General features: G+C 38.1%; 1 protein-coding gene across 3 annotated transcripts in view; it reads right to left on the bottom strand.

Annotated features, from left to right (window-relative positions):
- The window catches only part of BBS9 (Bardet-Biedl syndrome 9), a 461,843-nt gene that overhangs the window by 55,864 nt on the left and 379,795 nt on the right, over positions 1 to 26,184 (bottom strand). For all 3 annotated transcript variants that reach the window (XR_006384294.1, XM_044246344.1, XM_044246345.1), the window contains one exon: positions 20,187 to 20,409. Coding sequence is in view for 2 of the 3 variants with exons in the window: in XM_044246344.1 (XP_044102279.1) it covers positions 20,187 to 20,409 (223 nt within the window). In the remaining variant the exon portion in view is untranslated. The remainder of the gene's footprint in view (positions 1 to 20,186; positions 20,410 to 26,184) is intronic.

The raw sequence follows: 26,184 nt of genomic DNA, 5'->3' as shown, positions 1-26,184 counted from the left end.
TACATCGACAATAATACAATAATAGTAGGGGATTTTAACACTCCCCTCACTGAATGGACAGATCATCCAAACAAAAGATCAAGGAGGAAACAAAGGCCTTAAATGACACACTGGACCAGATGGACATCACAGATATATTCAGAACATTCCATCCCAAAGCAACAGAATACACATTCTTCTCTAGTGCACATGGAACATTCTCTGGAATAGATCACATCCCCAGGTCTCAACCAGTACCAAAAGATTGGGATCATTCCCTGCATATTTTCAGACCACAATGCTCTGAAGCTAGAACTCAATCACAAGATGAAAGTTGGAAAGAACTCAAATACATGGAGGCTAAAGACCATCCTACTAAAGAATGAATGGGTCCATCAGGAAATTAAAGAACTGAAAACATCCATGGAATCAAATGATAATGAAAACACAACTACTGTTCAAAATCTGTGGGACACAGCAAAGGCAGTCCTTAGAGCAAAATATGTAACATTAAAGCCTTTCTCAAAAACAAGAAAGGTCTCAAATATACAACCCAACCCTACACCTAAAGGAGCTGGAGAAAGAACAGCAAAGAAAGTTTAACCCAGCAGAAGAAGAGAAATCATAAAGAGCAGAACAGAAATCAATGAAATAGAAACCAAAAGAACAGTAGAACATATCGACAAAACTAGGAGGTGGTTCTTTGAAAGAATTAATAAGAATGATAAACCCCTGGCCAGATTATCAAAAAGAAAAGAGAAAGGACCCAAATAGGTAAAATCATTAATGAAAGAGGAGAGATCACAACCAACACCAAAGAAATACAAACAATTTTAAAACATATTATGAGCAACTATACACCAGCAAATTTGACAATCTGGAAGAAATGGGTGCATTCCCAGAGATGTATAAACCACCAAAACTGAACCAGGAAGAAACAGAAAACCTGAACAGATCCATAACCAGTAAGGAGATTGAAGCAGTCATCAAAAATCTCCCAAAAAGCAAGAGCCCAGGGCCAAACAGCTTTCCATGGGAATTCTACCAAACATTTAAAGAAGAATTAATACCTATTCTCCTGAAACTCTTCCAAAAAAATAGAAATGGAAGGAAAACTTCCAAACTCATTTTATGAGGCCAGCATTACCTCAATCCCAAAACCAGACAAAGGCCCCATCAAAAAAGAGAATTACAGACCAATATCCTGGATGAACACAGATGAGAAAATTCTCACCAAAATACAAGCCAATAGGATCCAATGGTACATTAAAAGGATTATTCATGACCAAGTGGGATTTATTCCAGGGCTGCAAGGTTGGTTCATCATCTGCAAATCAATCAGTGTGATACAATACATTAATAAAAGAAAGAACAAGAACCATATAATACTCTCCATAGATGCTGAAAAAGCATTTGACAAAGTGTAGCATCCTTTCTTGATCAAAACTCTTCTAAATGTAGGGATAGAGGGTACATACTTCAATATCATCAAAGCCATCTATGAAAAACCCACAGCAAATATCATTCTCAATAGAGAAAAACTGAGAGCTTTTCCGCTAAGGTCAGGAACATGGCAGGAATGTCCATTATCACCACTGCTATTCAACATACTACTAGAAGTCCTAGCCTCGGCAATCAGACAACAAAAAGAAATTAAAGGCATCCAAATTGGCAAAGAAGAAGTCAAACTATCACCCATTGCTAATGATATGATACTTTATGTGGAAAACCCAAAGACTCCACCCCAAATCTGCTAGAACTTATACAGGAATTCAGTAAAGTGTCAGGATATAAAATCAATGCACAGAAATCAGTTGCATTTCTATACACCAAAAACAAGACAGAAGAAAGAGAAATTAAGGAGTCGATCCTATTTACAATTGCACCCAAAACCATAAGATAGCTAGGAATAAACATAACCAAAGAGACAAAAGATCTATACTCAGAAAAACTATAGAATACTCATGAAAAAATTGAGGAAGACACAAAGAAATGGAAACACAGTCCATGCTTATGGATTGGAAGAACAAATATTGTGAAAATGTCTATGCTACCTAAAGTAATCTGCATGTTTAATGCAACCCCTATCAAAATACCATCAATTTTTTTTCAAAGAAATGGAACAAATAAACCTAAAATTTATATGGAATCAGAAAAGACCTCAAATAGCCAGAGTTATGTTGAGAAAGAAAGCCAAAGTTGGTGGCATCACAATTCCAGACTTCAAGTTCTATTACAAAGTTGTCATCATCAGGACAGTATGGTACTGGCACAAAAACTGACACATAGATCAATGGAACAGACTAGAGAGCCCAGAAATAGACCCTCAACTCTATGGTCAACTAATCTTCGACAAAGCAGGAAAGAATGTCCAATGGAAAAAAGACAGTCCCTTCAACAAATGGTGTTGGGAAAATTGGAGAGACACATGCAGGAGAATGAAACTGAACCATTTCCTCACACCACACATAAAAATAGACTCAAAATGGATGAAAGACCTCAATGTGAGAAAGGAATCCATCAAAATCCTTGAGGAGAACACAGGCAGCGACCTCTTTGACCTCAGCCGCAGCAACTTCTTCCTAGAAACGTCATCAAAGGCAAGGGAAGCAAGGGCAAAAATGAACTATTGGGACTTAATCAAAATTAAAAGCTTTTGCACAGCAAAGGAAATCAATAAAACCAAAAGACAACTTACAGAATGGGAGAAGATGTTTGCAAATGATATATCAGATAAAGGACTAGTTTCCAAAATCTATAAAGGGCTAGCAAACTCAATACCCAAAGAACAAATAATCTAATCAAGAAATGGGCAGAGGACATGAACAGACATTTCTGCAAAGAAGACATCCAGATGGCCAATAGACACATGAAAAAGTGCTCCACATCACTCAGCATCAGGGAACTACAAATCAAAAACACAATGAGATATCACCTCACACCAGTCAGAATGGCTAAAATTAAGAAGTCAGGAAATGACAGGTGCTGGCGAGGATGCGGAGAAAGGGGAACCTTCCTACACTGTTGGTGGGAATGCAAGCTGGTGCAACCACTCTGGAAAACAGCATGGAGGTTCCTCAAAAAGTTGAAAATGGAGCTACCTTACTACCCAGCAATTGCACTACTGGGTATTTGCCCTAAAGATACAAATGTTGTGATCCAAAGGAGCATGTACACCCAAATGTTTATAGCAGCACTGTCTACAATAGCCAAACTATAGAAGGAACCTAGATGTCCATCAGCAGATGAATGGATAAAGAAGATGTGGTATATATATATACAACGGAATACTATGCCACCATCAAAAGAAATGAAATCTTGCCATTTCCAATGACATGGATAGAACTACAGAGTATAATGCTGAGCGAAATATGTCAATCAGAGAAAGACAGTTATAATATGATCTCCCTGATATGGTAGATTTGAGAGGCAAAGTGGGCAGTTTGGGAGGTGGGGAAGGAAAATATGAAATAAGATGGGTTTGGGAGGGAGACAAACCATAAGAGACTCTTAATCTCACAAAACAAACAGGGTTGCTGGGCAGAGGGTGTATGGAGAGTGTGGCTGGGTTATGGACAGTGGGGAAGGTATGTGCTGCGGTGAGTGCTGTGAAGTGTGTAAGCCTGATGATTCACAGACCTGTACCCCTGGGGCAAATAATACATTATATGTGAATTTAAAAAAAAGAAAGAAAGAAAAAGAAAGAAAGAAAGAGAAAGAAAGAAAAGAAAGCAAGCTTTAGGGGCACCTGTGTGGCTCAGTTGGTTGAGCACCCGGCTCTTGATTTTGTGTCAGGTCCTGATCTCAGGGTCATGGGACTGAGCCCCACATTGGGCTCTGCACTTGGTGGAGTCTACTTGAGATTTTCTCTCCCTCTCCCTATGCCCACCCCCTGCTCATGCCTGGTCTCTGTCTTTCTCTCAAATAAATAAATCTTTTTTTTTTTAAAGCTTTAAAAAATACAGTCCAGAAATAATAATAGTAATCTTAACTATAATATTATATAACTAAACAATTATTTTAATGAGTCTCACAAGGCATTTGTCCAAATAATGAAATATGACCTCCCCTAATTTCACTAAATGAAGGAAAAGAGAAAAGGCTTTAGTCATAAGAAAGATATAGCCACAAATACCAAATATAATTAGCATTCTTTCTTCTTACCCTGACTTACTTTTCTGCATTGCATTTTCACTATCTAAAATTAGTTTCCCTGTGTATTGACTGTCCCTTACCAGACTGTAAATGCCAAGAGGGCAGGAGTTGTATTTGTCTAGTTTATCACTGTGCCTCTAGTACCTGGGACTTAGTAAGCACCCAACAAATTTCAGCTTGGGATCTCAAAACATGGCATGGTACATGATGTGTTTTTCAAAGGAAATAATGAAGTATGAAGTGTATAATTTATAAACTTATAAAATGTATAAATTATAATTGATTTTCCACAAGCCAGCATGTTAATTTTAAGAAATTAAAATATGGTGTTTTATCTAATTTTGAAAGATTTTTTTTGTCTCTTAAAAATATGTAAAACATGCACAATCAGGTAACTTACACAGTCATGTACACTAACTCAATGTCCCCCTCGAAAGGTATGGTGTATTGAACTTTATTTTTTCCATTGAAACCCACCAGATTTCTATACCTGAGCTCTTAATATTTGCCACTGCATTTGCTCATAACCAGAGAGCCAGGAAGCTGGAGCCTTGAACCACTTGCCATGCTATTCATCAGTACAATGTATTTGCTTCTTGTTTTATGGTTACAGTTACTTCCAAGCTTATTTTTAACAAATGACAGAAGTATCTTAGAGAAACCATTATGCTAAATAAAAATCATCCTATCGGTATTAGTATAAATCATGGCTTCTGAAAGCTAGAGAGTGACATCACCTTATTTTTTGGTAACATTTTCCACATGACACTGGAATATGACTCCAAAAGCAGACTTGAAAGAAATACAAAAATTCTGGCTAACCAAAATATTTATTTTTAAATTAAAAATTAAACATTTTAAAAACTAAAAGATATATTTAAAACATAAAATTTAGACATACAATACAGAGGAATACAACAAAAGGTGTTTTACTTTTTAGAACTGGGAGATTTATATGCTCTAAGAACCACCAGAAATGAGAGAATCAATTTTTTATTTTATTTTATTTTTTTAAAGATTTTATTTATTTATTTGACAGAGAGAAATCACAAGTAGACGGAGAGGCAGGCAGAGAGAGAGAGAGGGAGGCAGGCTCCCTGTTGAGCAGAGAGCCCGATGCGGGACTCGATCCCAGGACCCTGAGATCATGACCTGAGCCGAAGGCAGCGGCTTAACCCACTGAGCCACCCAGGCGCCCTTCATTTTAATTTTTAATTGTTTAAGAAATACCCACATTATATATAAATCAGAAGGAACTGACTATTCCAATAAGTTACTTGAATAAACACATTAAAAATGGGATTTCTTTAAAGTTTAGTATAAAAAGATTTTTTAAAAAGTTGGCAACATGGACCTGGCTCCACTCAGGATGACAATTCAAAGTGGAAGTACATTCTCTTTACTTGCTAGGGCTGCTCAGTGTCATCAGAATGTTATTCTTATTTTAGGCCAGGTATATTGGCCCAAATTAAAAATGACTAAGACATAGGAATGGGTCGAACTGTATTGTCTGCCCTGTCTCTCTGTAGATATTCTCATCATGCATATGTTTTAAAGTTTCAAATGAAAATAACGTGCTATGAAATAAATCTTAACAACTGTCTCACATAAGTCACTGATTGTTTTTAAGCACTTAAAATACTTTATCCAGCCACCCTAAAATCTAAAGATAAATGAAAAACAAATACAACTTTAATACTATTCATCAATTTACACTGAAAGCAGAGAAATGTATTTATTGTTGAAGATATAATTCCTTGGGCAGATAGCTGATATTAGGAGAAAAAGTTAAAGGGAAGAAAACAAGAAGTATGTTTGTTACAATTTTGAGGTAAACCAGTAAAACCTTACTGAGGAAGGCAGAGCCACTAAGGTAGCCAAAGCTGATGGGGGGGGGTAAAAGTCAAGGGAAAGAAAACTGGACAAACTGCTGTCAGTTTATGGTATATCTGTAGAAATCCCTTCATATTAGCAACTGCTGGAATAAATACCAATTTTTTCAACCTCATATTTGATGATAAAACAGTCCTAAGTGTGAATAAAATATGTCAGAAAAGTTCTTTTTTATATAACACAAAGTCCCAGAAATAATTGTCTTCCTGAGGGATGCTCTAGTGTACTGAGACACTCTTTCTTTTGGCCAACCTATGCAATTTTTAAAGATGCTGGAAATTACAGAGTTAGGGTTTCTATTGTAATATTTCCGATCAGAAAAGACAGCTCACGTTTACAGCCGGGTGAGAGTAAAAATTGGCATTTTACAGATTTGTCCCTATGACATGACTAAAGACAGAGGTAAAGTGATGTCCTTTAAAAGTTATTTATCCCCCTGCTTTCAGGCAGGGTTTTTCCCAAATTATCTTTAAACTATTGAGTATCCACATTAGTTTAAACATCTGCAGGAAGGAAATTCCTCAAACTCCCCTGGTATTTTATTACTGTATTAACAACCCTACTTCCAAGAACTGGGCTTTGGTCATCACATTGTAATTAGTTACCAGCCAGCTTGTCTATCAACAAGTATTTGCTAAGCACACACAGGGAGAATGTTATTCTGTTGGGTCTTTGATGGTAGACCTTCCCCTATAGTTACTCCTAATTGCTTCTCCTGTCAAATACAACTCTAATCCTGGATTCAAACAGTCTCCCACTAAATTTCCATTCATCCCATTATGGACTCCCTATTACAATGGATAAGAAGAAACATCCTATTAAAAACTGTTTTCTTTACTTATACAATACAATTCAATGTTTAAGATAATTTTGAAATAGTATGTTGTTTCAAACCCAGGAGGTGTTATCTCAATATTTCAAGTGAAGAAATTATGGCCTCAGAAGAATAATTATCTGCACAATTACTAAATGACTGACTTGTCCTTCCCAGAGTGGCTCTTGCAAATCAGCTTTAATTTACCACCTCACCATTTACCCCTTCCTGCTCTCTCACAGATCATTATAAGACATCTCCAAAACTCATCAGCTGGGTTTCACTAAATGTTCCTTTCTCTTAAATCTCCATATATTGCCAACTTATATCTAGGTCCTCATTTTTTCTCTTCTTAAATATTAACTCTCTTCAGTTTACCTATACTCTAGATTATTCCTCTGCCTCTTCAAAGTTTCACCTTTAACATGAATGCTACATTTTTAGCACTCTCCTTTTGCCACCACCCCCTGACCTTCAAACACCTCTAAATATCATTTTTGAACAGAAAAAAGAAAAGAAATAACAACCCAGCCTATTTCTTCCATCTGCCTTCCTATATTGTTCCTTCCAGTTACAGAAGGATTTTTGCTTGAGCTTTTTCTAACTTTGATAGTACTGACATCCTATCTTCCGGGAATTCTTTAAAATTCCCTCCTCCCTATAGAATCCACTTCTTGTCCCAGATTTGTGGTTCTGCAGCTAAATTCCAAATCTAGTGTTTCCCTCCTTATGTACTCCCTCAAAGGTTTCATTCAATTGCAAAGTTGTTTTTTTTTTAAATAAAGATTTTATTTATATTGCTGGGGGTGGGTAGGGATAAGTTGGTTGGGTTATGGACACTGGGGAGGGTATGTGCTATGGTGAGTGCTGTGAATTGTATAAGACTGATGATTCACAGACCTGTACCCCTGGGGCCAATAACATATTATATGTTAATTTTAAAAAAAGATTTTATTTTTGTGAGAGAGAGAGAATGAGTGTGCACACAAATGGGGTGGGGGGGGAGGAGCAGAGGGAGAAGGAGACTCCACACTGAGCAGGGAGCCTGATGCAGAACTCAATCCTAGGACCCTGGGATCATGACCTGAGCCGAAGGCAGACAATGGACAATGCCACCTAAGTGCCCCAAATGCAAAGTTTTAGTGATGACTCTGAAACTCAGGATATGAAAATCTACTTTTCAAGCTTTAGTATTTCTTTTAAGCAAGACTTCCTCAGATCCAGCTGTTGAGCACATCCCCTCTTGGAAGCATCTCAAGTTCATCATATTTGAAATGAAGCACATTATTGATAACAAACAACATTCACTTGCCAACTTAATCAGTTCCATCAATGGCAACTAAAAAACTTAATGGACTACCTGTATTCTTCCATGTTTGTCATACTTACCTTTATCCTGCATACCAAGAACAGTACTTCTAGAACACTGCTTTTTATGTTACTTATAGTTTATGAACCTATAATAGCTCCTGTTACCATCTGCATTATGCTCAATCTCTTTTACCTAGCTTTTCAAGTTCTTATACCAAGTAGTGTTTATTGATCTACTCAAAGGAATTTCTAATCTGAAACTTAGCCAGTTTACTTACAGGTCCCCATCTCCTTGCTCAGATCACTAACTCTATGTACATTATCTGCCATCACCCTTTCAAAAGTCCAATACTTATACCTACTTTAAGACTTGCTCTCTTTATGAAAATCTCCACTGATTCGTTCTATAAATGTAGGGTTAACCAATGTCAATGTCCTATTTTTGATACTGTACTACAGTTATATAAAATGTCACCATTAGGGAAAGCTGAATGGAGGGAACATGGGATTCCATGTAGTATTTGTGCATCTTCCTATGAGTCTATTATTCAAAATATTATAGATATTTTAAATTATTTCAGAATAAGAAGTTTTAAAAGATATAGAATGGGCATCAGCTATATATATGCCAGGCATAAGTGGGGTGTTAAGGTCACACAGAAGAATACAATACATACTGATCCTTCCATGCATGTTTACCTTCTATCTGGGAGTGTTAGGGACTAAACTGTGTTTGCCTCCAAATTCACAGACTGACGGCCTAACCTCCAATGTGACTGTATTTGAAGACTGGGCCTTTAAAAAGGTAATTAAAGTTAAATGAGGTCATAAGGGTGGGGTCCTAATCCAAAAGAAATGGTGTCCTTACAAGAGGAGGAAGAGGCACTGGGAGAATGGACATACAGAGAAAAAGGTCATGTGAAGACAGATACAAGGTGTCTACCCGCTTATCAAGCAGACCTCAGGAGAAATCAAACCTGCCAGCACCTTGATCTTGGACTTCCGGTCTCCAGAACTGTGAGAAAATAAATTCTGTTGTTTAAGCTCCCCAGCCTGTGGTATTTTGCTATGGAAGACTTCACAGTCTAATACAGGAGTGAGGGATGAAGTAAGAATATTAAAGTATGGTACCATATGATAAGCATTACTATAGCCATATGCCCAGAGACCAAGAAGCACAGATGAGAGAGGGACTAGTACTGCCAGGAGGCATAGGGAATGCTTTGTGGAACATCATTTCAGCTGGGTCTTCAGAAATTAGTGATAATTTTACCACAAGCCAAAGACTATCTCTCTAAACCAAGGAAATTACAGAAGCCTGCAAAGCATGGTTTATTTGGAAAATATTAAATACTTCAGTACTGGTAAAGAATCTTAAGGATGAAAGTGCAGGAGATAACAGCTAGAAGGATAATGTTGGTCTATTTCATAAAGAATGTTATATTTCAGGCTTAAGACTTTTGATTAAATGTGGTAAGTAACAGGGAGCTGTAAAATATTTTCAAGCAGCTTAAGTAACATACCCAGATGCCCACCTTTGCAAAGAAACCCTCACTCATGGAAAACTGTAAATTCATTATAGATGTATACAGATTTAGCTACAAAAAATGTTCACTAATAATTGTTTATCATACTGAAATCAGAAATTGTGTATTTGACAAAAGGGGACTGATTAAGTAGGTGGCTATTAAAATATGTGTAACATTTAATAATACAATAATAATTAAATGAACTTTTTAAAAATGGGTTAAAAGCAGTAGGTACAGTATGACCCAATTTTATAAAACAAAAGTACATCTACGCAAAGAAAAAAAAACCAGGTAAGATGTATACACATACACATGCATAGAATATATATATGTATGTATATACACATGCATAAATTTATATATAGCAGCATCTGTATCTGTTGCAGGGTGGTCAGATTATTAGTGATTTTTAATCTTTTTTTCCCATCTGAATTTCTAAGATTGCTACAAAACATTTTATGTGTGTATTAAAGATATGTTATTTTTAATAACTTTACTACAACAAAATTCATACTTTTAAAACATATATTCAGTGGTTTTTAATATATTCACAGATTTGTGCAGCCATCATGCAACCTAATTTTAGAATATTTTTCTCACCCAAAAGGAAATCCTCTACCTATTAGCTATCACTACCCATTTCTCCATCCCTACCCCACCCCTAGCCTTAGGCAACCACTAGTAAACTTTCTGCCTCTATGAATTTGTCTATTCTGGACATTTTATATGAATGGAATCATATAATATATGGTCTTTTGAACTGGCTTTCTTTCACTTAGTATAATGTTCTCAATATTTATCCATGTTATAGAATATTTTACTATATGGATGTGCCTCATTTATTTATTTATTCATCACTGATAAATATTTGGATTGTTCCCATTTTTGGCTATCATGCTGCTATGAACATTCATAAATTGTTTGTTTTATGGTAGTACTAAAAATAAAGGAGGAATGTTAATTCAAGAAGACTACTGGTAGACCATTTTATTCCATTTTAATAGCAATAGGAGACAAGGGCATTAAGTAAGTTAATAGCAGTGATGGACAATGAAAAGAGATACATTTGGGAGGTACCACCATCAAGTTTTGGTGATTGACTGAAAATGGGGAATAAAGGAAACAGGGGTCATGGCCATTCTGAGGCCCCTGGCCTGGGCATCAGGTAACATCATCCACTGAGATGAGACATGCAGAAGGAGGTGAGGTGCACTCAGGTACGTGGAAGTGGAGAGGCCTGTGGGGTACTGATGGAGACATATGAAATCTGGAAGAAAGGCCAGACAGAAAGGTACAAACTCAGAAATGGAATGTAGGTCGTAATTGGATGAGACTGTCCAGGAGAGCATGAAGACGGAATCCCAATAGTCAAGAGACAGAAAAAGGGGCAAGAAGCCACAAAGCAGACAGAAAAAGACAGGCCTGAGGGGGACAGGAACAGTTTCCAATATGAAAGAAAAGCCAAGGAATGAAAATGTTCCAAGGAAATGGTCTCTTCCATAAAAGGGTAGGTACAAAGCAGCCAAATGAGTTGTGGGCAAAGCATTCACCAGATTTAGGAATTATGAAGTCACTAGTGGAAAGGTGAAAAAGTTACTCAGAGACCAATAATTGGAAAAATTTGGCCTTCTTTCAGAGAGGAGATACAGAGATGGGATGGAGGCAGAATCCATAACCTGGCTGCATACATTTACGCAGGGAGTCCTGGACAGGGAAGGACTTAGGCTCATTTATCAGGATAGAAACACAAATAAGCCCAATAAACACATATTCAATGTGTTTTGGGAAATTTCCTTTTGGGAATAAAAACCATTAATTTCCTGGTTTATGAAATGAATCCTTGTTTTTTCCTTACCACCACTTCTAATACAATTATAGTTATTTTCTTGGTAGTACTTTGGACCATGGTCCCTTCTTATCAGTTATATACATTTTTTGTAGGAAAGTGTACACAGTATGGAAAAGAAAGGATAGGAGGATATAAGTGCCTGTAACCCTGCCACCCAGGGTAATTACCATTAACACGTACCTTGGTTTTACGTGCTTCTGAACCAGAAGCTCAATCTTTTGTTTTCTGCCTTCACTGACTTAGAAAGACCTATCCTGCTTCCACATTTAAGTATCTACCTTTATTTCCTTCTGTTTTGTGATCTCATTTTTTTACATTTAAATCTTTAGCTATCAAAAATGTGCTGTAGCACATGGTACAGACTAGGTAATCTATTTTTTTTCTCCAAATGGCAGGCCAGTTCCTAGCACCATTTTTTAAAAATTTTTTATTTTTTATAAACATATATTTTTATCCCCAGGGGTACAGGTCTGTGAATCGCCAGGTTTACACACTTCACAGCACTCACCAAAGCACATACCCTCTCCAATGTCCATAACCCCACCCCCCTTCGCCCAACTCCCCTGCCCCCAGCAACCCACAGTTCATTTTGTAAGATTAAGAGTCACTTATGGTTTGTCTCCCTCCCAGTCCCATCTTGTTTCATTTATTCTTCTCCTACCCACTTAAGCCCCCATGTTGCATCACCACTTCCTCATATCAGGGAGATCATATGGTAGTTGTCTTTCTCTGCTTGACTTATTTTGCTAAGCATGATACGCTCTAGTTCCATCCATGTTGTCGCAAATGGCAAGATTTCATTTCTTTTGATGGCTGCATAGTATTCTATTGTGTATATATACCACATCTTCTTTATCCATTTATCCGTTGATGGACATCTAGGTTCTTTCCATAGTTTGGCTATTGTGGACATTGCTGCTGTAAACATTCGGGTGCATGTGCCCCTTTGGATCACTACGTTTGTATCTTTAGGGTAAATACCCAGTAGTGCAATTGCTGGGTCATAGGGCAGTTCTATGTTCAACATTTTGAGGAACCTCCATGCTGTTTTCAGAGTGGTTGTACCAGCTTGCATTCCCACCAACAGTGTAGGAGGGTTCCCCTTTCTCCACATCCTTGCCAGCATCTGTCATTTCCTGACTTGTTGATTTTAGCCATTCTGACTGGTGTGAGGTGATATCTCATTGTGGTTTTGATTTGTATTTCCCTGATGCCGAGTGATATGGAGCACTTTTTCATGTATCTGTTGGCCATCTGGATGTCTTCTTTGCAGAAATGTCTGTTCATGTCCTCTGCCCATTTCTTGATTGGATTATTTGTTCTTTGGGTGTTGAGTTTGCTAAGTTCTTTATAGATTTTGGACACTAGTCCTTTATCTGATATGTCGTTTGCAAATATCTTCTCCTATTCTGTCAGTTGTCTTTTGATTTTGTTAACTGTTTCCTTTGTTGTGAAAAAGCTTTTGATCTTGATGAAATCCCAATAGTTCATTTTCGCCCTTGTTTCCCTTGCCTTTGGTGATGTTCCTAGGAAGATGTTGCTGCGGTTGAGGTCAAAGAGGTTGCTGCCTCTGTTCTCCTCAAGGATTTTGATGGATTCCTTTCTCACATTGAGGTCCTTCATCCAATTTGTGTGTGGTGTAAGGAAATGGTCCAATTTCATTTTTCTGCATGTGGCTGTCCAATTTTCCCAACACCACTTATTGAAGAGGCTGTCTTTTTTCCATTGGACATTCTTTCCTGCTTTGTCGAAGATTAGTTGACCATAGAGTTGAGAGTCTATTTCTGGGCTCTCTATTCTGTTCCATTGATCTATGTGTCTGTTTTTGTGCCAGTACCATGCTGTCTTGATGATGACAGCTTTGTAATAGAGCTTGAAGTCTGGAATTGTGATGCCACCAACTTTGGCTTTCTTTTTCAATATCCCTTTGGCTATTTGAGGTCTTTTCTGGTTCCATATAAATTTTAGAATTATTTGTTCCATTTCTTTGAAAAAGATGGATGGTACTTTGATAGGAATTGCATTAAATGTGTAGATTGCTTTAGGTAGCATAGACATTTTCACAATGTTTATTCTTCCCATCCAGGAGCATGGAACATTTTTCCATTTCTTTGTGTCTTCCTCAATTTCTTTCATGAGTACTTTATAGTTTTCTGAGTATAGATTCTTAGTCTCTTTGGTTAGGTTTATTCCTAGGTATCTTATGGTTTGGGCTAGCACCATTTTTAAACTCCCTTGTCCTGTCTCCATTGCTCTCAAAGGTCACAGAAGAACATGAGGCCTAAGTTCAGATTAGTACATTCTAAATTGTTATATATTTAATTGGCAGAGAAGGAGGTGGATTTTCCTGTCTCTAGAACTTCTGATTATCCCAACTATAGTCACAGAAGAACAAAAGCATAACATGAAGGTATTCACTCAAAAACTAAGATTACTTATAAAATCAGTTTCTACTCAAGTGTATTTCCACATTTAACACTAGATGAATCCCTGGTTGCTTTCAACTTTTTACATGGGTCCATCTCTCACCAACTTTTGGAAATTGTTGCAAATACAACATAATGGGCTACAGAGGGAAATTACAAATCTTGCAAATGATGCAAGATTTGAAGCAGCTGAAGTGTCATTAGAGATGCAAGGACGGTGACCAGTGAAATCTGGCAAACATTCCAATTAATCAAGAGAAAAAAAAATTGACCAGAGGATGACAGGATAGATGTTTCCGCAGAAAATGTTTTGCATACGAAAGGATTAAAAAAGACCCCACCTTGGGAAATGGATGATACCTTGGAATATTTTTTCCTAAAAAGGACCCTCTCCTTGTAAAGGTGCTTGTAAGGTCAAATGGGAATATCTATCAATATGCCAAAACAAACAAAAACAAAATCATACAAAATTCTTTCATTGTTGTCTCTAAGAATTAGCATGTAATTATAGGCATAACATCAATTTTGGCAAACACATGATAAAATAAACTTACTATTAATTTTAACTTTCTTTATTTTTCAACTGAACCTTTTTATTTTCCCAAATAAAAACAATAAAATGTTGGTTCCAGTTTCAGGTAGTCTTCTTCTAATACCAACTAGTCTGAAACCTTCCATACGTTAATCAATTTTGAATGTTCTATTTGGTATACCAAACTCCCTTGTGGTAACTGCAACACTGCCTGTCATTCACTGTAACTTTGTAACAAGTGTCCCAAAAAGGTAAATTTTACACTCTTCTTTTTAAAAATTTCTTGTCTGATACTATCTTTTTTTTCTTTTGTCAAATTCTCACAAGTGCCTTTTAGATTTTACATTAGTACTTATACTAATTATTAATAGAAGCTCACAATTTGTGAGAATTTTCTGTATGAAGCACTTACCAAGCATTTTCCAAGTATTGTTATATTTAATTTGGCTAAAAACTCTGGTAAAGTATCACTATTATTCCTACTTATAATTGAGAAAAACTGAGAAGCTGACAAGCTAAGAAACTTGTCCTATATTACATAACCGATAAAGGACCAACCTAACTCATGTACTTCTAAAGACAAAGTCTGCTTCACAATAGCACAGTTGACCCTTGATCAATGCAGGGGTTGGGAGTGGTGACTCCCTGTGCAGTGGAAAATCCATATATAATTTTTGACTCCTCAAACACTTCCTAAGAGCCTAATGTTGACTAAAAGCCTTACCTATGACATAAATGGCTGACTGGAATACATTTTGTATGTTGTCTGTCTTATACACTATATTCTTCTAATAAAGCAAACTAAAGAAAATGGTATTAAGAAAATCATAAGAGAAAATACATTTACAGCACTGTACTGTATTTATTAAAAAATCTGCATAAAAGTGGACCTGTCCAGTACAAAGCTGCGTTGTTCTAGGGTCGACAGTATTTTACCATTTTGGAACTCTTTTTTTAAACAAAAATGAACAAATAGATTCAGAAGCTATTTAGTAATTTTTCCTGAGGCCTTTCCTATGCTGAATGTCTAAATTTCTTAAATGAAAGACTTCAAACTTATAAAAGTTCAAATAAAGTATAAAACCAATAGCTAGATCACACTGACAATATGAAAGTAAACACCAAATGCCTTACCAGGCATCTAAGTGAGACCTCAGAAAGCTAAATTTAAATGCTACTGAAATGGGTCATTTGGAAGAAGCCTCAAAATAACATCAACCCATAAGGCAAAAAGGTCATTAACTCAAATTTAAAATACTAAAAAGTGGGAGCTTTAAATTTATCATCCCAAAGGATAGAATAGATACCTTATTCAAACTTTTACTCGCTAATTTCTCCTACCCACTTAATAGAGTAAAAACACACAAAATACTAATTTTGGGGTGGTCCATATTACATCTCAGAGTAAGTTTTCTGACTCATACCAGTGAAAAGTTTCATCTTATTTATCAAACTGTCTTTGCTTTCTGCCCCCACTCCAAACTGGCTTCCTTAAGGCCCAGCAATGCCAAAGCAAGTACAGTTGAAGCTATGGCCCCCTGCAACTTCTGATTCAATGGATCACATTAAGAGAATAGTTCCTTGCGGCACTTGACCAGCCTGGATTGTCCTTAAGCCTTTTTCCTTGCCCAGTCCTGCCCTGCTATGGGCACACCATTTCTCCAAGCTTCCATCTGATAAGCCATCATAAGCCCCTCCACTTCTTTCAGGGCAAAGTATCACTGAGACACATAAAGGTTAAAAATCCATACAGATTGGGTACCTGGGTGGCTCAGTTGGTTAAGCATCTGCCTTCAGCTCAGGTTATGATCTCAGAGTCCTGGGATCCTGGAGTCCTCAAGCCCTGCATTAGGCTCCCTGATCTTCAGGGAGCCTGCTTCTCCCTCCCCCTTTGCCTCTCCCTCCACTGGTATTTCTCTCTTGTGGTCCCTCACTCTCTCTCAAATAAATAAAGTCTTTAAAAAAAAAAAAAAAGGAAAAAAAAAAACCCATACAGAAATGGTAAAAAGTTCCAGTATTCGTGAGGTTAAGATGACTCGTCTCCAAATACTGTAATTTAGGCCCATCTATGTGTGCGTTAAGTTTTACATATGTGCTTGACAGAGTCAAGTCTTAGCTGTAATTAGGGCCAGTGAAATATCACCCTAGACACTGAGGTCATAAAAGGAAACCTCTGACCATTGGCAAATCTCTCAGTGACAGAGCAGGCAACAAATGTATCAGAAAGCCAGCTAGACCACTAAAGGCATTCCCATTTCAATTTTTTTAAAACACCACGCTGATGGCCCTCTATGACTTTTGCTCTAAGGGGATGCACACAGCTGAGATTAGGGAAAGGACATTTAATGAAAGTGCAGTATTCCCCAGCAGAAAAAAAATGCAAATATCAGAGTTATAGGTAGGAGACAGGGAAGTTTGATTATTCTACAATTAAAAATAGATATATACCCAGAAAAGGGTGAGCTAAATCTTGATAGAGCATCTGAAGGTTGATAAAGGCAAACAGGAGAAATATGAGGCAAAAAGTCCATAAGGTAATTCCCAGTGGGAAAGATTTTCAAACTGTGGATGCCAGGGAGGATGTTGTCATCATGGCCTTTACTGGAGCAAAGAAAGGGCACATCCAAGGTGCCGGGCTCATAAAGTCATGAGGCTAGAGAAGACCAAGGGTTTTTTATTCTGAGATGTTTATCCATCTGCCATTTAATAGGGAACATAGTAAAATGACACACACTCCTGCCTTGTAATACCAACCACTAAGTCACTTCATCTTCCTAGGCCTCAGTTACCTCAGCTATTAAGAGAGGGAGGTGAACCAGATGATTTCTGAGATCCTGCCCAGCTTTTAAAAAAAGATCATGTCTGTGAAAAATGCTTATAGGCTTCTACATTCAGTAACCCACTCCCTTCTAATATGCCACTTTCCCTTCGTGTATTCTGAAACAACTATGACAGCTACACTAACTCTATAAATTACACAATTACTGGCTTGCAGTAACAGAGTAATTCTTATCATCTCTGTGATGATGGGGATCATGGCACCTATGGAGATAACAGAAATGAAGCACAAAATGAAGAACAATCTTTAACATATTCCTCATAGCAAAGACAAGACACTGTTTCTGCCCTTTTCCTCCCATACTACTAGACTGATTTAAGACAGAAGAAGGCCTGATCAAGCACAGCTTACACAGGAGGAAGTTCAGACTAGAAGTATATTTGCACCACTATGGTCTGTGTGGTCTAGAGGGAAGCACAGTGGGCTAGATCTGGATTCTAGACTGACCACTTCCGGTCACCATGTAAATCTGGACAAGTTATCTAGCTTTTCCTAAATCTGCTTTCTGTTTATAAACAGTAATAATTTTATATGTTTCTTCTACCTCAGAAATGTGCTAAGTACAGAAATAAGTGTGTGAAAATTTTGATTTCTAGGGAGGAAAATGTATGATAGGTGGTAATGGAGCATGTTAATGAAAGCACTGATTTAACACTTTTTTAAAACTCACTACTATAATTAGATCAAAGCAAGCAGGACAGAGAATCACTCAACCAGAGTCAAAAACTGGGTCAAGTAGAAGCAATGAAGCCCATGACAGTGCAGTACAGATGCACGAAGCCTCAGTCTCCTCAGTGAACTGACCTCGGCTAGACTAGGCTTGAGAGGCACAGGCCTGGCTTATAGACTCCTGGTTGGGGAACAATAACATTTTCCATCTACCTGCATTTTTTCCTTTCTCCCTCCCTCCCTTCTCTTCCTCCTTTCCTGTGCTCCTTCCTTCCACACACTGAAAAATTTTGCACCAAAAGAGCTTACATGGACATGGCCCTCAAGCTGCTTCTAAACCTAGTTATTTAAGCAAATGACTAAAGTTTCATAGTCAATAAATGTGACTAAGGGAGCATACGTTCTCTCCAGGTGTCAAGGCCTTTGCTCACAGCATTGTCACTGGCCATTCTTGAAGAGAATTGGGCAGGGAGGCAGAGAAAAAAGGGCAGGGCTGCCCAGGCACTAACAGGTAGGTATGCTAGCCAGTCAGGGGGCCGATCCCATCTCTTTCTTAAGTTTTCTCTTGTATATATTTGTCCTTCTCTCTCAAGCTTCCTTTGTTTCTTCAACTGGCAAGGAAGGAGGGAGAGCTATGTACTGAGTGCTGAACATAGTAAATATTTTTCATTTACTATCTCATTAAGACTAAATATTTATTTCTAATGAAAATAATCCTGTAATAGGGTACAAAGACAGATGAGTAGAGGCCAAAGGACCAGTTAGGGAAAGATAACAAGGGAAAGATGAAGAGAGGCTAAACTGAGATAAACTATATTACAACTGTTTCTATATGGAAAGACATTTCTATTCTGAAATGTCATATTTGGAATATTTTGGAATAAAAGTTAGGTTCTATCCAAGTGTACATAAGGTAAAAAAAAAAAAAAAGATTTCTAACCATGGAATACAGCAACTTATGATGCCAAACCAGCTATTCTCCCACCCCCAAATTATAGACTGAATTATATGTATATCTATAAAAATGGTAAGAATTACAGATTTACTTTTTAAGTGTGTCTCTATCCCAAGCATTGTGCTAGGCGCTATATGAACATCTAAGGCCCCAGTAACAAGGAAGGCGTTATTACACCTACTTTTAAAAGGAAGAAAACCAAAACTCTGGAAAGCTAACTAATATATCCAGGGTCACATAAGCGGTAAGGGATAAAGGCAGGACCCAAACACTGGTCTGTCTGCCTCCATAGTCTGTGCTTATTAGATTATGCTATGCTGTCTCCATGTTTATCTTTTTAAGTTTTTGCTTGCATTCCTTTTTACTTCTAGGAATGCTGATTGAGGGGAAAAGGAAGCAAGAGGAAGAGCACCAGCATGGTGGGGAGGGGCACACAAGGCATGTAAGAAGGAAGAAGAGAAAACCACAGCATTTCTCATACCATGGTCCTTGCTTTAGAAGGAAATAGAAATTACAGCTGTTGCACTGAATTAATGTGTTTACTTTATATTCCTTGCTATTGCTATGAAGACAGACACTAAAAGGGAGCTATTGCCTCTGAGGGACCCAAGTGCAGCACCATTCATTGCTTAGCTCCTCTGACCACAGAAAGGGCTGACTGGTATGCCCATGGCCAGCACTGACTGCTCATGTTGGGCAAGCTGGGTCTCTCTCTCTCTCCTTGGCCTGTAGGTGCCACATCTCTGCAGCCTGTTCACATCTCCTGATCCCAGTCTTCTTCTTCTCTTCCCCCCCGCCTTATTCTGATGACCACAATCCAAGCAAAGAGCAGTGCGGATGGGACTCACTCATCTGGATTACATTAGCTGCTTGTATTATACTATTTACATTTATGAAATATGGTATCGCGAGACCACATTCAGTAAAACTTTTCCTTAAAAATAGTTTTATTCTTTAATCCACTTTTTATTGGTTAGAAGCAAGACAAAGTGGATCATATATTTAAAAGCAGAGGGAAGAAAAAAGACATATCATTCTAGAAATGTCTAGCAAGCAAATACCCCAAGAATATTTATCCAAGTGGTTACCCTGGGATATCTGAGGGGAAATGTGAAAGCAATTTTCTTGGCTATCATCACTTTAATATGAAATGCAAACCCCAAATACAACCTCAGGCACATTCCTTTAATTTGTGAAAAGTAGTCGTGTTTAGGGAGCACAGACAAAGCTCTTACCTGGCATAACCATGGTCTGCGGAGCCACTGCATCCGTACTTAAGCAGAGACGTCCACCTTTGGCTAATCTATCGCAGAGCAAGGCGATGTGTTTCTTCAATCGGCTTGTATCTTTGGGTATGTTCAGCTGGCTGCTGAGGCTCAAAGCCTGCTCCTTTGAACTCTTTGATAAGCAAGTCTTTAAGAGGTGGGAAATGGCAGCATCCACGGTTTCTTCCCAGCCCTGGAAGCAAAAACTAATGTTGAATTTATGCAAAGACAACAAATGAGCAAAGTAGGCACTTTATGGCTAAACAGGTTATAAGATGGAGTGTTTATGTCCCAGTGTTGGGGGCCTGTTGAGAATTTGGTTTCTAGAATATTTCCTACCAGTCTGGTTTTTGAATTCTAGCTCTGTTGGCTGTTTGACCTTGAGCAATTTACTTAATTTCTCTTAGCCTCATCCTTATCTACAAATGAGGATACTAAGAGTCTGAAGCTCCAAAGGCAGTATACTAGCTCATTAAATGAGATGGTATATGAAAATCATTTAGTCCTCTGCCAGACATAAGGCATAAAAAACAATAACACTGGGGCAACTGGGTGGCTCAGTGGTTTAAGCCTCTGCCTTCGGCTCGGGTCATGATCTCAGAGTCCTGGGATCGAGCCCCGCATCGGGCTCTCTGCTCCGTGGGGAGCCTGCTTCCTCCTCTCTCTCTGCCTGCCTCTCTGCCTACTTGTGATCTCTGTCTATCAAATAAATAAATAAAAATCTTAAAAAAAAAAAACCAATAACACTAATAATCTCAGGTATAGGTATATTTGATGATCTGGATCCTAAAGCTGCCAGGATTATAGTTCATTTTGCTTCATCTTTCTACTGAAGGAGAACTGGCCAGCACAAAGAGGACCTTTGGAGATCTTGGGGGAAACTGGAATGAAAGGAAAACCCTAGTGTCTCTCTCAGCTACTAGACCCACAGTCTTAGGGTTGCAGGTGGAAACCAGAGGAGTTTATTTCAAGAGGAATTTTTGAGACACAATCCTATCTAGTCCCACTTCACTGTCCAGGTGACCAAAAAATGACACAAAGTGAGGAAGTGGGCCATAGACCCCATTTTTGCTGGGACTAGTATGGTTGTGCTATAGTGCAGACCTCGAGAAGTACAATGCCACCTTAGCACCATGAAGGCTGCAATCCTAGTAATACCAATGCCGGGTGAGGACCCCGTCATAGAGGGTACCAGCACCAGCAGGACTGGCATGAGGAGGCACCACACTCAGATGGGTTCAGATAATAATAGAGCAAGAAGCAGGAGGAGTCAGCTCATAAGCTCCCATTGGGCATTGCCAGGGAGTCTTGGAGATAGCTGGGTAAGATTTTCATAGAGGTGTGGAGGTCCTAAGCAGCACAATAGGCAAGCCTAAGTGAAATCTTGGTATTGTTACCAATGCCATTTGCACCCAGAGATTGGTAAAACCTAGAGCACCACAGGTATGACAATCAAAATGAAACTATAAAGGAAAACACTGAATGAATTTCTTTTTATAGAATGCTATAGAACATATAGCATCTATAGAACATATAGAATGCTTATATATCCCTTATATAAGAGGTAAGAAACCTGAGACTCAGATGGAACCCCTGGGAAGCCTACTGTTAGCACTGCTCCATCCTCAACCTTAACAGGTAAGCCACCTTTCAAATACCCGAACTGGATTAGGTTACTTCTCACCCTGTGCTGTAGTGACGGCTGCATGTTTGGTTTCCCCACGAGAATGGCTGAAGTTCTCCGCACCCCTAGCACTATGCTTGATAAATAGAGGGTGATCAAGAAATGTGTTAGCTGGACAGAGAGATTGTTAAGGCACAGAACTAAGTTGGGAGGACTTTGGAGTCCAGTCTTGTGGGATTTTCCTAGGACCTTGTTTGCAATAGCAACCATCTTCATAGGCATGGTTGTCTTCACAGTCCAAAATGACTACTTTTGGAGGCAGTTCACTCCTTTCAGCAACATGTGTAACCTTCAGAAAGCTATTTTTATAGTGAACTGAAACCAGCTCCATTGGCCCTGAGTCTACCCTCCAGAGCCATGCACAATAAATCTAACCTCTCTTCTACATGATAGTCCTTTAAATCTATGAAGACAGCAATTCTGTACCCTCTCCTCCAGAATTAATAGCCTCAGTTCCTCCAGCTCTTCCCTATATAAACATGGTTTCAAGTTTTCTCTCCATTCTGACAACTTGTATTTGAATGAGTTCCAATTTTAAATACTTAAGAATTTATACAGCTAACTAGAGAACCCCAAACTGACCCCCAAGACACCAGGCTGGGGTTGGAAGTGCAGGGTAGGAAACAACCATCCCTCCCATTTACTGTGAATTCTCCCTGCCAGCCTGGCCTTTGGTTGCCTCTGATCTCTTGGCAGCTGCCTCAACTCTTGATTCACAATGAGCGACCAGATGACTAAACTCTGGACCTTTTCCATACTCACCACATCTTCCTTCTGCACCTATGGAGTTGGTTCTTTACACTTAAGTGCAAATTCCATGTATGTCCACTGGAGAACTTCCCACTAATTGCCAAACTTAAGGGTTTTTACCCCACTGAGCCTTTATAGATACTACTGGCCAAATAAGGATACAAATTAATTACAGTGATCTTGAAAATCCTTTCAAAAGATGTCAAAGACTGTGAAAACGCTTCCCACCCCAAACCACTGAAGAATAATAAACCATTAGTTACCATAATGACATCTCTACACAACCGCCCAAATCTAAACTAGACCACTACCTAAAACTGAATTTGTATTTCAAGATAATGGGTTTAAGACAAAATAATAAACCAGGTGAACCAGAGAATATATTTTCAAGTTGCTTTTGGAGCCACTGACAAAGAACTCTGGAGTATTAAAAGGTAAGATCTTTGCATATAATTTGGCATTTGTGGGGGCTGTGGTCATTGCAGCATTAAAACAGTTCCTACTATTTTATAGACTATTTGTCTAAGCAAACTACTATTTCAATAAGTAGATTACAGTAGCATATTAGATAATTTAAGTTGATATGGCATTTAGTTAACCTAGAGGTACTATGAATTTCCTCTTTTACTGCCAACTTGCAGATCAAGTAAAAAACCATGTCATGTTTAGGTAGTTGGCATGGATATTTCTTTAATATAATGAGGCATAATGCCAATACTTCAGAAGAATTGCTACTAAAATATAGGACTATTATCTAGAAGGACTATATTGCTAAGTAAACTTAAAATGATAATAGAGGGTATGAAGGAGAGCACATATTGCATGGAGCACTGGGTGTTACATGTAAACAATGAATCCTGGAAAACGACATCGGGAACACTGAAAAGAAATTTTTAAAAAAGAAAGAAAATTTCAAAAAAACAATAAAAAAACTCTTCAAAATGAAAAAAAAAACTAATGATGTACTGTATGGTGACTAACATAATAAAAAAGGAATGTTTATGAGACAAATGAAGAGACTTTGAAATGGGAGTTTTTAAATAAAAATGCAATGTGATAATTTGCTGATCAAACACATAGCATACTTACCTCATGAGATGTGAGACAAAAATATGTAGAAATGCAGAAACTTCAAATGTGAGAAGCACCTTAAAGGTAAGCTATTTTAACCTTTTTTTTTTTTTTTGGTGTTTGAATCCACCACATTTATTTACAGCTCTCAAATTAACAAGTTTAATGTTCAGTTTTAATGTCTACAAACACACACACACACACACACACACACACAGACACACACACACTATGCACACACCTAACCTTTATCCTTTATAGCTGAGTATCAATTGTACTAATAATTTTGCCTCTTCTACTTGTAAGAGTGGAATAAAAATCTTAATTTTGGGGAAACTGTGCTAGAAGTAGCTGGAAGGGGAGAAAATACAAAGCATATGTACTTCATTAAGAACTGATTTTAGTTTTCAAATCCTAGCTATCCCATGTGTGGCTTTTAGAAAACAACAGCAGGTAGTAAGTAAATAAAATGTAAATAAATTTAAGGGGCACCAGGGTGGCTCAGTACGTTAAGCATCTGCCTTTGGCTCAGGTCGTTGTCTCAGGGTCCTGGGATAGTCCCTCCCACCCCTGTCAGACTCTCTGCTCAGTGGGGATTTGGCTTCATTCTCTCCCTCTGTGTCACCCCGCTCCCCACTCATGCTTAGGCGCTCTCTCTTTCTCTCTCTCTCTAAAATAAATAAATAAATAAAATCTTTTAAAAATTAAAAAAAATACATTTAAATGTACATGTTACTCTGTTTTTATCTTCTTTAAAACCTTTGTCAGTATTAGAAATTGATTTATTTATTAGGTTTTTTTTTTTTTTTTGGTGCTTACTTCGTCTAGTTTAGTATTGATAATTAGGGTTTTCTTTTGCTCCCAAGATCTTGGCTCAACCCTATGCAGTAACTTTACTTTTGTCTTAGTCCTTGCTACCTGAGCCCCTACACTGGGAGCTTACCTCTGTCACTACTTGATGGACTGGGGCTGCCTTGGTCCTACCAAATGCCCTCTAAGAAACTGGGCCCAACAGGTGTGCCCCTGCTGCTTGACTTGTCTACTGCCAGCCTGCCTGCTGCATGCTTCCCCCAACAAGATTTTCCAGTCCTTAGCGTTCACATTTCACCTGCTGGTGTGGAGGCTGCTATACACCATGCTGGTCCGCGAGGCCTCTCTGTACCAGTGTGACATCCCATTTCCATGAGCCAGCTTTTTAAATTCAAGGCATTGGCCTCTCTGATCTGTTTCTCCTCCTGACTAAAGTCAGTCCACTGAGCTATGCTTTCTGCTAACCAGAGAGCAGGCACCCATGGCTGAGTTTCTGACTTCTGCTCTACCTACCCTGCTACTCTGCACTGGTCACTATGCCTAAATAACAGCATGAGAAAGTGGCTTATGAGAAACAGTGAGAAGCAGCAAGTTTGACCACATTTGTAAAGTTAATTTCCTAGTGTATCAACCAAAGTAACCCAAGGGAAAAAGTAAACCAGAAGAGTATTCTCAGAACACCTATGTATTAAGACAACTGTGTTGAAGACAGCTGCCCCTAAGATACTAGGTTCTGACTTAACCTCATTTACCTCAACTGCCCCTTCACTGTATGATCTCAGATAAATCACTTAATTTCTGTGGGATATGTGTGAGGTCTCCAAAGAACAGGAATAACACTATTTGCCATGCCAGTGTGAATGATAAGGCACTCTAAGATCTTAAGTAGAAGATACTATGAAAAAAAAGCACATATATTCAATCCTACTTTTTAAAAAATTAGAAAATACAAACACACCATTGAAATCCAATGTACAAAGTAACATCTTTAAATTGTTATTCAAATTATAAACGTCTGCAGATTTATGTTTATAATGGAAACACTACCACAACCTTAACTATAGTAGTATGGGGTGGGGGGGACACAAAATGGAGTTACTAACTGTGCACCTTGTCAGTTCTAAGGGAGAGAGGAAAGGTAAAAGAGGCTCTCTGTCTAAAGCAGTAAATGCAGACTATGTAGCCATTATCCAGGTTTCAGCTAAGGGAGGGAGGGAACTATCAGAAATATCTTACATTATAAATTTGAAGTAAAATAACCTTTATAGCATATTCATTTATCTGAAAAATAAAACCGTATCAAATAAGAATAAAATTCCTCCTGAACAGATGTAAAGGATTCACAATGAGAAGTCTTTGGTATTTATGATTGCTCCAGGGATACGGTCATTAATACTTTGTATTACATAGTATTGTGTCATACTCAGCAAAGATAAGCTAAAAATAACCATAGGAAGGGTCACTGCCAACCCAAGTACAAATAAAACTTAGTGCTATTATTTGTAAGTCATACATTTAGAACACAAGAGAATTTTTCAGGATTTATCTAGGTTCAGGATATTTCCGAAGAATAGACTGTGTTCAGTGAATCTTCCTCTCATGCAGAGGGCTCAACATGTTGAGCTATTTACCTTTGAAAAGTCCCTTTGAACT

This window comes from Neovison vison, chromosome 4 (assembly GCF_020171115.1).
Source record: "Neovison vison isolate M4711 chromosome 4, ASM_NN_V1, whole genome shotgun sequence".
Taxonomy (NCBI): Eukaryota; Metazoa; Chordata; class Mammalia; order Carnivora; family Mustelidae; genus Neogale; species Neogale vison.
The sequence above is the reverse complement of the archived record's forward strand: the minus strand, read 5'-3'. Positions and strand labels throughout refer to the sequence as shown.